Source organism: Vipera berus (assembly GCF_964194415.1).
Source record: "Vipera berus genome assembly, chromosome: 6".
Lineage (NCBI taxonomy): Eukaryota > Metazoa > Chordata > Lepidosauria > Squamata > Viperidae > Vipera > Vipera berus.
This window is the reverse complement of record NC_138208.1, coordinates 55,671,483-55,685,834: the sequence shown is the minus strand read 5'-3', so window position 1 is coordinate 55,685,834 and position 14,352 is coordinate 55,671,483. Positions and strand designations below refer to the sequence as shown.

At 38.0% G+C, this 14,352-nt stretch overlaps 1 protein-coding gene across 2 annotated transcripts in view; it reads left to right on the top strand.

Annotated features, from left to right (window-relative positions):
* Nucleotides 1-14,352, top strand: part of CDK17 (cyclin dependent kinase 17) — an 85,850-nt gene that overhangs the window by 24,303 nt on the left and 47,195 nt on the right. For both annotated transcript variants that reach the window (XM_081330416.1, XM_081330417.1), the window contains exon 2: nucleotides 12,755-12,903. In XM_081330416.1, the coding sequence (XP_081186542.1) occupies nucleotides 12,786-12,903 (118 nt within the window). In that variant the 5' untranslated portion in view covers nucleotides 12,755-12,785. The remainder of the gene's footprint in view (nucleotides 1-12,754; nucleotides 12,904-14,352) is intronic.

Sequence of the window (14,352 nt, the reverse complement as noted above, 5' to 3'; positions counted from 1 at the left end):
CAGCCATTTTGCTTTCTTTTTTTTTTATTGAAAAGTTTTAACATACAATTTTTTCTTTAAAAAAAATCCCCCCTCCCCCTCCCTTCTCCCTCCCCCCCTACCTCTCCCCCCTCCCCCCCGACTTCCCAGAGCTAAATACAAGGTATATATAAAAAAAACAATCATAAACAACCATATACTAACAACCATAAACTCTAAAATCCATCACTCTCTAGCTTATATAGGATAAAACAAACCTTAGTAATATTAAATATATATAGAAAACAAAAATAGAAAAAGAAGAAAAGAAAGAAGACTTATTCAAATGCTACATGAAACTTCTTAACCCTATACTTGTTCTGGATAAACTCAATCCATTTTCTCCATTCCATAATATAGCGTTCTTGCGAGTGATCTTTCAAATAGGCTGAAATCTTCGCCATCTCAGCCAGGTCAGAAACCTTTAAAGTCCATTCTCCTATAGTCGGCAGTTCCTCTTTCTTCTAGTACTGACCTATCAAGAGTCTTGCTGCCGTAATTAAATTCAACATCAACTTAGTGTCCACAACTGTAGCATCTATAATTATTCCCAACAAAAAAAGTTGCGGACAAAACTTTATCCTCTGTTTAAAAATCTTCTGCATGTTCCACCAGACTTTTATCCAAAAGGCCTTAACCTTTTTACAAGTCCACCATATATGAAAATATGTTGCGTCTTCATCACCGCACCTCCAACATTTAGGCTGATAATTCGGATACATACTTGCAAGCTTTTTAGGATCTAAATGCCATCTATAAAACATTTTGTAAAAATTCTCTCTTAGATTTTGAGCTTGTGTAAATTTTACATTCCTCACCCAGATCTTTTCCCATGTGTCCATTGTGATAACTTCCTGGATATTTTGGGCCCATTTTATCATACAATCCTTAACAAGTTCTGTTTCTGAATCAATCTCTATCAACGCAAGATATATCCGTTTAATATGTGCTGGTCCCTGATTTCTGATTTGCTTTATCAAATTTTCATCAGTCATTGTAAAACCATTTTTCTGGTCTTCTTTCCACCTGGCCCGTAACTGAGTATATTGAAACCAATTTTGAACAACCTTCTCTTCTCGCAAGAGGCTATATGATTTCAAACACCAAACATTTCTTTCCAAGCTTAGGATCTCCTTGTACGTAGTCACATCATGTTTGAAACCAGCATGTATATTTTCTATTGCGTGTTTTGGAATTGCCCACAGTGGTATCTTGCAATCTAACTTATGTCTATACTTCTTCCAAACTCTCAACAATGCCTGTCTTAAAATATGCACTCTAAACACATTGTCTACCTTCTTGTCATACAACAGATATGCATGCCAGCCAAACAACAAATCGTGGCCCTCAAGATTTAATAATCTCTCTTGTGTCAAATTAATCCAATCACTTATTCCTGCTAATGCAGCAGCTTCATAATATAGTTTAAAATTAGGCATTTTAAGACCACCTCTCTCACGAGTATCCTGCATAATCTTAAGTTTAACTCATGGCCTTTTCCCTGCCCAGACAAATTTATTGATACCTCGCTGCCATTCCTCCAAATTAGAATCTTTCTTAAGAATCGGTATCATTTGAAATAAAAATAAAAATTTAGGCAGGACATTCATTTTCACTGCTGCAATCCGTTTTGCTTTCTTGCATTTCTTTTTCTTTGGGATAGTTTTAGTTGCTACCTCTTGTACAGTGTTGCAAACCTCCATCTATAGTTCTTCAGGCACTCTGTCTTTCAGATCTAATTCTTAAATGTATTTGTCACCTCTACTGTATATTCAACAGGGGATATGATTTAATTCATACCTGAGTGGCCTAGTGCATTTCCCTACTTTCTTTAGTTTAAGCATAAACTTTGCAACGAGAAGCTCATGGTCTGAGCCACAGTCAGCTCCTGGTCTTGTTTTTACTGACTGTATGTAGCTTCTTCATCTTTGGCTGCAGAGCACATAGTCAATCTGATTTCTGTGTTGACTGTCGGGTGATGTCCATGTGTAGAGCTATTCTCTTGACAAAATTCTATCAGCCTGTGCCGTGCTTCATTTTGTACTCCAAGACCAAACTTGCCTGTTATTCCAGTTATTTTGGCTTTCTACTTTAGCATTCCAATCCCCCATGATGATAAGGACATCATTTTTTGGTGTTAGTTCTATAAGGTGCTGTAGGGCTTCATAGAACCGGTCAATTTCATCCTCTTCAGCACCGGTGGTTGGGGCATAGACTTGGACTACTGTGATATTGAATGGTTTGCCTTGGATTCGAACTGAGATCATTCTGTCATTTTGGGGATTGCATCCCAGTATTGGTTTTCCTACTCTTTTATTGACTTTAAAGGCTACTCCATTTCTTCTGAGGGATTCTTGCCTGCAGTAGTATACCTGATGGTCATCTGAATTAAATTCACCCATTCCTGTCCATTTTAGTTCGCTGATTCCTAAGATGTCGATGTTCAGTTTTGTCATCTCTTTTTTGACCACGTCCAGCTTGCCTTGTTTCATGGATCTTACATTCCAGGTTCATATGGAGAAAAAGTCTTTACAGCTTTGGACTTTCCTTTCACCACCAGATACATCCACAGTTGAGCGTCCTTTTGGCTTTGGCCCAGTCACTTCATTCTTTCTGGCGCTACTAGTACTAGCCCTCTGCTCTTCCCCAGTAGCATATTGGACGCCTTCCGACCTGAGGGGCTCATCTTCCAGCATTATATCGTTTTGCCTTTTGGTACTGCCCATAGGGTTTTCATGGCAAAGATACTGGAGTGGGTTGCCATTTCCTTCTCCAGTGGATCATGTTTTGTCAGAACTCTCTGCTATGACCTGACCATCTTGGGTGGCCCTGCACGGCATAGCTCATAGCTTCATTGAATTATGCAAACCCCTTCGCCACAACAAGGCAGTAATCCATGAACGGGTTGGATATAACATAGAACTAGAAAAATGGTAAAGCCTTTGGGAAAGAAATTTGAAAATAACAAAAGCAGTAGCATATAAAGAAAATTTATATAAATTGTTCTATAGATGACATTTAACACCTGTGAGTTTAGCAAAAATGTTTAAAAATGTATCAAACAATTGTTGGAAATGTAAACAAAAAACAGGCACTTGTTACCATCTTTGGTGTACATGCTCTAAAGCTAAAAGAATTTGGTTAAGAATACATACCGTATTTTCCGGTGTATAAGACGACTTTTTAACCCATGAAAATCTTCTCAAAAGTTGGGGGGTCGTCTTATACGCCGGGTCGTCTTATACGCCGCAAAAAAAACAAATCAGTCGAGCGTCCCCGTTCTTGCAAAGCCGGGCCGCCCCGTGCAACCGAGCTATCTCCGGCGCGGCTCCGGGACACGGCTGGGCGGGAGCGTCGGGCGGCTCTCCCCACGCGAAGGCGGTGCTGCCCGTCGCCTCTTGGCCCGAGGGGAGGGCCTCGCGCCCGCCGGACTCACCTGTCACCAGCACCGCTCTCCTCCCCGCGGGGATGCGCTTCCAACGGGCGGTGCTGGCCGAGACGAGCCAGCAGGCAGCCGCCGTGAGCGCGGCGCTGAGGGGCAGCGGCAGGACGGCCTGGCCCAGCGCCTGTAGGACGGCCAGCAGCCCCACGCGCAGCAGCAGCTGCCGGCTCAGCAACAGGTCCGAGCGCAGGAGCCGCACTGCCAGGCTGCCCAGGAAAAGCAGCCACACCGAGAGGCTGCACGCCCAGTCCAGCTCCATGAGGGGCAGGGCGGGAAGCCGGCCGGGAAGAGGGACCGGGAGCCCGGGCCGAGCGCGCCTCGGCCGACAGTGAGAGGGAAGCGGCACGAGTTCTAAAAAAGAGGCTGCGGGCGGAGCTGCCCCGCCCTGCACCCAATGGGAGAAGTTCAAGGCCTGGGGGGGAAGCAGGAGGGGCGCCGGCCGTGGCGGGGTGGCGGCTGCCCTCCGGCGCTGCCTGCCGCCCAGGAAACGCTGCGCCTCGGGGGCCGGCAGAAGCGTAGGAGCAGCGGGAGGGCTGGCGGGGCCAGTTGGGCCTTCGCCTCCTCTGCAACGGACAGGGAATGTAAGTATTTTCCGGCGTATAAGACGAAAAACCTTGAAAATCTTCTTAAAAGTCGGGGGTCGTCTTATACGCCGGGTCGTCTTATACGCCAGAAAATACGGTACATGGTTAGAGAAAATGACAAAAAAATACAGAGTTTAAGGCAGAATTATTATTTTTGTTAAGCATAATTGTAGGTAATTATGAGAAAGAGTGTGTATATATATAATTTTACATATATTAACTGCAGCAAGAATTGTATTCGCTCAATATTGGAAAAATGATCTACCAGCGGAGGAAATAATATAAATATAAATATATATAGGAAACAATAGAAAGTGTATCAAAGTACAAGCATACCATAACTAATATTTTTATAGCACAGTTAAACTCTCTTACCTTTTAAAACATGTTGCATGAAATTAATCATTGGAATAATTATTTATGGTTTTTTAAAGAAGCCCTATAAACATTTTCAAAAATAGCTAATGCCTACACTACAAGAAGAATAACTTTTTAACCTTTTGCAGCATGTTTGAACATCTGACAGTTATGCACCCTCCACCTCGATCACTTGACTGTACTTCTGGTGCTGAGCAACCAGCCTGCATTTACATCCATTTGCAGCATCCTACAGTCACATGACTGCATTTTATGATGTTTTAGCCAAAACCTGGCATTTGCTTAATGACCATACATTCACTTAATGACCATGGAGATTCTTTTAACTATTGCAAAAATTTTTTTTAGTAAATTCAGGTTGTTCACATGATAACCGGCTTTATGACTGTCACGGCTTATAACCGTATAGCAGGCTCTATTTAGGTCATGAGTTGAGGACTACCTGTATAAATTAATTTGCACTAGTCAAATTCCACTTTCAGCATCAGTCCAGTTTTGAACAACATATTTTAATAGTAATTAAACAAATTAGAACAGTTTGAGAGAAGGACAATAGGAATGATCAGGAAATTAAACATTAAGAATTTGGGGCTTTTAGTTTTCAGAAGAAAAGGCTATATTATTTAAGTACCCAAAAACAGAAAATCAAGATGTCATTTTTGTCAGGCCACAATTCAGGATGTGAAAAACTGGATTTAAATTAAGGGAAGACAGATGAATGCTAAAGTACTAGAAAAATTATGGATTCTATATTAGATATGTTTAAGCAAGATGAAAGATCTTTTTTTCAAATGTTCAAATTTAGTAACCCAAATAGTTTCAGCTATAATTCTTTGATTCAACAACCAATATGCTCTTACTGTTTTACTTGGATCATATCAAAAAGTGTGAAGAAGGCTATGCTTAGGAAAAAGAGATCAGTGTGGTGCGAGAAGATTGAGGTATACTGTATAACCTTGTGCATTTGAGAGATAAATGGAATAAATTAAGATATAACCCATTATTTTATCCCATCAATTATCTGGCTTGACTTATCTCTAATCATGATTTTGATGATGTATTTAAAAATTAATGTCCCAGTTTGTATTATATAAAATCAAGTGTTTATCCATAGCAATAAATATGCTGCATGCTATGATGAGCATGCTGAAAGTTTTTTGTACATTCTCTTCTGCATTGAGAATACAAATATCCAAGTTTATGGATTTTTTTCATGCTTTTTTGGGTAGAATTGGTGGCAGTGCATTTACTCATTCATCATATTAAATGAATATTAAGTAAATATAGTTTCATTGTTGAAATTCAGGAAATGCTTTAAATAGTTCTGTTTATTTAGGTGATTTCAATATGTAGATCTTGGTTGATGTTGGCTCCTCCCAAATAATAAATAGATTACTTGGTTTCTTATATATCTTCAATAGCTCATCATGGGTAAACAAATATTAGTCCAAGGGATCAGGATTATTAAACAGATAATGGTTAACATTTTGAATAACATTTTGAATGTTGTGTTTTTATATTGCTGAATATACTAATTGTAACATTATTTGGTTTGTGGTTTATCTTGTACTTAATCCAGGCCAGAATTTGTAGCAAGTATACTTCTTCCCCTGTATAGTAAAAGAGGAGATCAGATGTCACCGGAGTCCTGAAACAGAATGTCTTTTTTTCCAATGCCTGCTTCTTTTCATTCTAAATATAAAATGAATGAAAATATTAATTCTAAAAATATTTGAATATTTACAGATTGTTCTCGAAACTAAACACTGAGCTCCTAAACACTCTCCTCAGATATACATACTGTTTCTGGCCTACGCTGAAATCTTTTCTTTTTTTAGTGATCCTTTCTTGAGTCCCTGCTGTGTTTGGTTTGATATTTAAGGATGGAGTAGCATACTCTATGTAGTTGACCTGGCTAATCATTAATGTACAACAAGTATTTTCATTTTTATTCACAGTATGATTTGTGAAGAAGTCTTATGACTCTTTCATCAAAGTAAATAATGTTTATTAATTATAGTTCATATAGAGTTATTTGAATATCAATTCATTCCAAATTTTAATATATATATAATTCTAAATTACATTAACATACTTGAACTTTATTCATGTTCTTAATACTTTTCAATTGTCTATTCAGAAACCTGTCAGTTTAACATCTTTTAAATCTCTTTCAAGTATACCGTAGTAATAATTTGGGATCCTGCTAATGGATCTGTTTGGTCCAAGAGATGTTTTAAATGCATATATTGCTATTCTGTAACTTTAGACAGTTCAGATTTTTCTTGCAACATCAAAAATGTTTTAAAAGGGTGTTTAAAAATAAATTGATCACGACTATTAATGTTTTTTTGCCCATGAATTCCAAAAGTGGCAGTTTCTCACGGGAATAAGGATCATATTTAGACTTTCTTCCCAACAACATCCGAATATGCACTAAGCTTTTAATGTAGGAAAATAGATGGGATAGCAAAAGGAAATCAAGTCCCTATAACAACTTTAAAGGAGAAAATAAAAACTATCAGCTGGTCCATATGGCAGTGGCATAGTTAGCAATGGATATCCCACAATAAGCCCCTGTAACCTCACTGCTGTGGGAATTGAATTAGCTCCAAATAGGCTTCTGGGTACAATTTAAGGTGCCAGTTGTCATCTTTAAAGCCTTACATGCATGGCATGGGACCGAGTTCCTTGTGAGATCACTAATCCTGATGATTTATGCCCATCCTGCTAAATCTGGAAGAGTGGGTGGATATGCTGTGTGTTTGCTTGGTGAAACAATAATCACCTGCCTTGTCTGCTGTAGCATCTGTCTTATGGAACAATCTTACAAATGGCCTTGACCTTGTTGGTATTCAGGAAAGCAGTAAAGGCCTAGTTATCACCCAGGAGCCCAAACACCCAGAGCCAATATGTTGATGAAGCTGTTATAGGTGGTTGATCAATAAATAAAACAATTTATTGTTTTATTTATTTCAATTTCATTCAGTTATTGAGGGCTCAGTGTGGTTTATTTTAAATAGTATTTTTAATACATTGTGATTCTATTTTCTTGCTGCTTTTCTGATAAATGAATGGTTATATATGTTTGTTTAATAAATACATTCTCTAGCTATGCTCCATCAAATTAGAAAGATAAAGTATCTGAGTAAATTCCTAATATTAAGCAGAATGATGCAAGTGATTAGTGAAGACATTCAGTAAATGGTACAATAAAATTAAATCAGCAATTAATATGTATAGAATGGCATCATTCTATGCATGTGTTCTGCATTTGTCTCAAATTTGCCATCTGCATACATATATATTATGAATGAACACATTATCTATAGTGCAGCTGCTTGGAAGCATAAAATGTGCTATAGACAGTCTTTTAGCAGTGAAAAGAGCACTTTTAGTGTATCTGAATTGCCATACTACATTTATATCTTGATTCTGGAACTGCAATTTAGATATTTCATTTCATTTCATTTCATTTATTGGATTTCTATACCGCCCTTCTCCCTAGGGACTCAGGGCAGTTCACAGGGCATATATAAATAACTGTACAAAAATTAAAAAAGAATTAAACCATGCCCAATTAAAATACAGCAATAGTAAAAAGTAAAACCAATTAAAAACCCATATTCCCCTTCAGGCCAGACCAGCTAACTCAAACAAGTGGGTCTTCAACCCGCGACGGAAGGATCGGAGGTCCGATGCCATGCGGAGCTCAACCGGCAGTTGGTTCCATAGTGCCGGGGCACCCACAGAGAAGGCCCTCCCCCTGGGGGCCACCAGTCGACATTCCCTGACCGGAGGCACCCTGAGGAGGCCCTCTCTGTGGGCACGCACAGGGCGGAGGGGAGTTGACGCCGGCAGCAGGTGGTCCTCGAGGTATCCCGGACCCATGCCATGTAAGGACTTAAAGATCATAACCAAGACCTTGAACCTCACCCGGAAGACAACTGGTAACCAATGCAGCTCGCGGAGCAAGCCGCCGAGAGGTCTAATAGGACTAGGACAGAGGAATATCCTCTATCCCGAGCCCTCCAGAGATCATTCACCAGAGCGACCAATGCCGTCTCCGTGCTGTACCCGGGCCTGAAACCCGATTGGTAAGGGTCCAGATAATCCGCTTCATCCAGGACCAGAGGGAGCTGATGCGCCACCACACTCTCAACAACCTTCGCAAGAAAGCGAAGGTTGGAGACTGGACGAAAGTTGTTCAATACAGCTGGGTCCAAGGCAGGCTTCTTGAGGAGAGGTCTCACCACCGCCTCCTTCAAGACGGTGGGGAAATATATATGTATATTTGTTATTGAGAGCGAACCATGTATGATTATTAAGCATTGATCTATAAAAATGAAATGTCACAGATTACTATCAATTTTTCATCAGTATGAATTTTTAGACAACAGACTTGAGTTCAGATTATCAATGTTCAAATGTGCAGATCAGTATTTAACTCTGGCTATATATTTTTCTCATTAAAGTATATATTTAATTTAAATTTAATTAATTATTAATATAATGCCCCTTTGTGACCTGAGAAATACTGGTTGTCCCTCACCATACTCAATTTTTACAAATAGGTGCTACAAATCAAAGTCAGTTAGCCTTATTATGGAGGGAATCAAGGAAAGTATTTGGAACAAATTTGTGTGCTCCTTTCCAGCACATCATTTTCCCCCCATATCTTTCTTTTTCTCCAACTGACAAGTTGCATGTTCTGATTCTTCTAGCTAGAAGTGAATGATTGTGCTCCTTCTTCATCAAATTGGCATGGGGGGGTTCGGAGATCTTTTTTTTCCCATCATATGTTAAGATTTAGGTGCAGGGATTGCTTTTCGGGGGGGGGGCTTTCCTATATCTGTTATTTTGTTGTATCTTCCTCTCTTTAGAGAGAGGCTATGTCCAAACTAAACCCAAATTAACAAGACATACCTTTCCACTTATAAGTGGAAAGTCAAGAGAAACACAGAAAACCATTTTCAACAAGTAGAAATTTGCACTTCATCTATAAGAAAACATGTAGATTTTGTAATCTGTATTTGTAAAAATTGGAAATGCATTCCAATAATTTCTTATGTCCTAAAGAATAATTCATTAGTAAGCTGTTAAAAATCATTTCTTATTGGGAACAATTACCATACTCTATTGGAACTGTGACATCATTGGAGACCTGTGTCTGTAAGTGTTTACCAGAGTTCTGTTGCTGATGCCAACCATTTCTTGACACATTATACAGGCATTCAATTGTTGATTAGATTATTCTTTTCTCATTCATTTTAGGACACTACTAGCCTTAATTTTATTATCCTTTCAAGAATCTCTGTGTTGATTATCTACCTTTGATATTTAAATATCAGAAATTTGAGTGTTATTGAGGAATGTTTAAGATTTTCCATTCATTCTTTTGATTTTTTGATTGGTGTAAAAATTACATATATGTTAGTATGGAAGATGTAGAACCAGTGATAAGAAAAGTGTATTATTTGATACAGAGTTTTTGAACTAGAATTAACTTTATTGGTAGCATCTACTCTTGATTATTTCTGATATGATTTATTAAAAATCTAATACATTTTTATTAACATTTGAAAACTAAATGTTGTAGTCCAAAGGTTAGATAAAGTATGATTTTTTACATCCTGAAAGACAGAAAAATCAAATTATATATTATTCTTTGTGGATGTTGCTGTCTTTCTTTTTCGAAATTATTGTATTTACCTTTCTGAAAGTAGAGACGTAGCTGCAGATGTTTTCAAATTTAACAAAACAACCGCCTTCTGATAGAAGTTTTATAGCTAAGAATGACTTGACAGTGCTGTTAACCTTTGACAGCTAGTTAAAGAAAGAAATTGGAAGCAGTATAGAAGCTGAGTACTTTTCTAGAAGTGCACACTGACTCATACCCTCTTACAGATTGATGATTAAATGCAGCTCAGGCTACAATCCATAAAAATTATGTGTGGGCTTGCTTTTTGTTTCTGCTAGCATTTTGGGGTGGAAGTTGGCTGGGAAATGGGAAGGGATGTAAAACAAGTCTCTTAGAAACAAAAATTGCATGGTCCACCAAAATGGAATACATTGAGACATATATAACAGTAATCTACATAATATCCACTTGCGCCTGTCATTTGTGTTTCACGGTGTTTCTATAAAGCAAGATGTATTACGTACAAAGCTATGCTAGGGGAGAGATTGTAGATAAAACACTTAAGTTCACTGGAACTGCATATTACGCATATACATATATGTGACACTGAAATGAACTAAATTTTGACATCTTTAGAAGACAGTATTTTCTTTGGGGCTTAGCACTACTGTACAACTCTTGCTTCTTTAGTTTGAGGTAATGATAGCATGAAAGCGGAAGACAGACAATAAGTCTTTTATAAAAGTTTGAGCAGAGATAGACTACCTTGTGGCTATCAAACAATACATACCTTCAGGATAATTTGAGGGGATATTGAAGTAAATCAATAAATCAGTAAAGCAAAGGGCAGAGAAAAAAGTGAGTTGGGACATCCATTCTTCCCAGCCACACTTTTTGTATTCTTTCTGAAATTTTACTTTTGTCTCTTTCTCTTTCTGATCTCTCTCTCTTTCTGTATCTTAAGCAGGGCATTGCAGGGAAGGGACAGCTGTCTCCTATTGGAAGCTTGAATCGGACAGGTTTTAATTGGGTCAATGACTCAACTTGGATTCAGTTTTTACTCCTGAGAATTAGCTGGACAAGTCCTTGCAATTTTCTTGACAACATTTTCAGAGTAGCTGCCATTGTCTTCTTCCTAGAGCTGAGAGGGAGAGACTACTGGACTTCCCGACCTAAGTAAGGATTAGAATTTAGTTCCTCATTCATAGCCCAGCACCTTAACTATTAGACCAAACTGGATTTCTCAGCAGACAACTACACCATTTATATTGTGGAATAAATAAAGAGGAATTGTTGTTTTCTCTGGGAATCTTGCAATATTCTTCTTCTTGTTAGGTCAGCATGCTAGCTGTTGTATATTATTTTTGAGTTATGGCTAGTAAATATAAACATTATGGTTTACTAGGCCACTGGTTTCTATCTGATTATGCTTTCTGCCACCACGCAGACTCACTTCAGTTCACTAAGAATGTTTTCTCACCACAAACACAATTTAATTTATATTGACAAGCTACTGCAATGAATGTATTTTTGTCACATTAATAAATGTTTTATCGGTAACAATAATTTTATTTTGTGTAAAAGGTGTGCTTTTGTATGCTGCCAAGGTTGTTATCACTTGAAATAAAACCAGCATCTACTCCTAAATGTTCACTCCATCATTTTGTTGTGAATATATACAGTGAATATTTCTATTACTGCACAGTCTCTTAGTCTCCCATTCTTATTATTTATTTATTTATTTTAATTCCATTTATATCCCGCCCTTCTCCGAAGACTCAGGGCGGCTTACAAGCTTAGCAGTATATTGTTGGCATGGTTTCTCTTTTCCAATGTTGTACCAGATTAATTCTTGCCATGGTCAGCATACATCTTAATAAAGTATGAAGCTTTTTGTTTACGTTCTCTGGGATTATATCTAATAAAAATATTTGTGGTTATAATTCAATTCTTATTTTTAGAATTTTCTGTATGTTTTGTATGTTTCTTTGACTCTTTTTTTTGTAAAATGTTCCTTTATTGTGGCATTCCTAATATTTATTGTACTGTGATTTGTTCATCTTGGCAATCATGGACACTTAACACCATGTGTAGAATATTTTGTACCAATTTTCCCTCAAATTGTACCTTGGTGTAAATTGTATTGATTTCTTCCCACAGTTTTTCCCATTGTCCCATTTTTATTATTTTGTCAGTTTTCCATCCATTTTATCATGCAACTTTTAATTTGTCCTGTCTACATATCATATTTAAATATCAATTGTAAATACATTCTACTAAATTGTTTTGATTCTGTATAAGTATTTCAAATTCTATCATCTTTCTCAGAGTTACGTCCTCCTTTAATGTCTCTTTTTACTTTACAGTTATTTGCAAATACATTAACTATGGTAGAGATTATTCTTTGTTAAGTAATTATTGTTGTGTCTTTAGTTCCTTTAACAGAATTTCAATACTATTGACATTTCCAAATTCTTTATTTCAGATCTTAGCTGTTCCATTAAAGTGATTTTTAAAATTATGAAATACATTTTGATGGGTAAAAGCAACAATAAATATATTTTTCCTGATTATGTAAATAGTTTTTTCTTAGCTGCAGTGAATTGCTGTTAGTCAGGTGACATATAAATTTAAATAACAATAATTCCTTTAAACTTGGATAAATATAATTTGCACTGTTTTTTTTAATAGGCTTTCTCAAGCCAGACTTATAGCTGGTAGAATGAAAAAGTTTAAGAGAAGACTTTCTTTAACACTGCGTGGGAGTCAGACTATTGATGAGTCACTTTCTGAACTGGCTGAACAAATGACAATTGAAGAGAACAGCAACAAAGATAACGGTAAGTACATGCACCATGTTTATTATTTTTGTAAAGTACTTAGGAAAATGAACATGCCATTATTGATAATAATCTTAACAAGGTGAATTATGAGTTTGGAATTAATGTAGCCCTTCATTTTAGTTTGGATAATTATAATATTTGCTTTTCATAAAATATTTGAAATGTGTTTTGTTCAGTTTTTTGTGATATGAAGAACATATTTTAATTGAATGCTTCCAAATTGCAGTTATGTTTATTTAACATTGAATCGTACATTGGGTTGCAAAAATCCTGCATCGTTCCACTCTTATTAGCCTCATTGCTACATCCATATTTTTACAGCCCCAGCACCTACTTTCAGCTATTGAGTCCTAAAGCTCAGTTTCATGTTGCATTTTATTTTCAGTTTTTTGCAGCTATTTAAAATTTCAGCTGTGGACCAGTTTTGTTTAAAAGTGAAAGCTATATTTGCAGTCTTCTGGATGTTTAGTATTGCTGAATAAAATGGTGACCAGTCCAAAGTTGATACTTAATAGATGGAATTGTATGGGTTGAAAAGTATATTCCATCTAGTACATGGGTTCCCAACCAGGGGTGTGAGATGATATTCCAGGGGGTGCGAAAACTTGGGTTTTCAAAATTATAGTGTATATGCATAATTAGTTGCTGTTATTTTGAACTTATGTAAGGGGTGTAAGAATATATCAGAAGTGTTCTAGGGTTGCGGGGTATGGAAAAGGTTGGGAGCTGCTGATCTAGTAAGATGACACAGATCTATAAGAATTACAAATACTTAAAATATTCAGAATTTCTTTGCTGAAGTAAAGATTCTGCACTAAACATATAATGCAAAGAAGTTGTGTTACTTCCTTTCACTGGTATACGTTGGTGTGCTGGTAAACATGGAATCTATCAGGATCCATTAAGCGTCTGGGGCGGAGCCAATTAGATGGTACCGCCCCAGACGCTTAATGGATCCTGATAGATTCCAAGCGGCGCTGGGGTCCCCACCTGCCTCCACTGCTCACAGCTCGGCTGATGCCTTAGTGGAAGCCTGGGGAAGGGCAGCCACTGAGGCACTTGACCGGGTTGTACCCTTGCGGCCCCTGACCCGGCGCAGATCCCAGCGAGCTCCATGGTTTTCCGCGGAGCTCCGGGAGATGAAGCGCCGGAAACGGGGCCTAGAGAGCTGCTGGAGGTCTAGCCGATCCGAACCCGACCGGTTGCGGTTAAGAACCTATATTAGGTCTTATCTCGCAGCGATGAGGGTGGCGAGGTGTAATTACTTCTCCACCCTCATCGCGTCCGCAGATAATCGCCCGGCCGCCTTGTTTAGGGTGACTCGCTCACTTCTCAATCAGGAGGTGAGGGAGGATCCCTTGCAAGGTCGTGCCGAGGAATTTAGTCATCATCTGTCGGATAAAATCGCTCGGATTCGGACCGGTTTGGACTCCAGCTGGGCAGAGT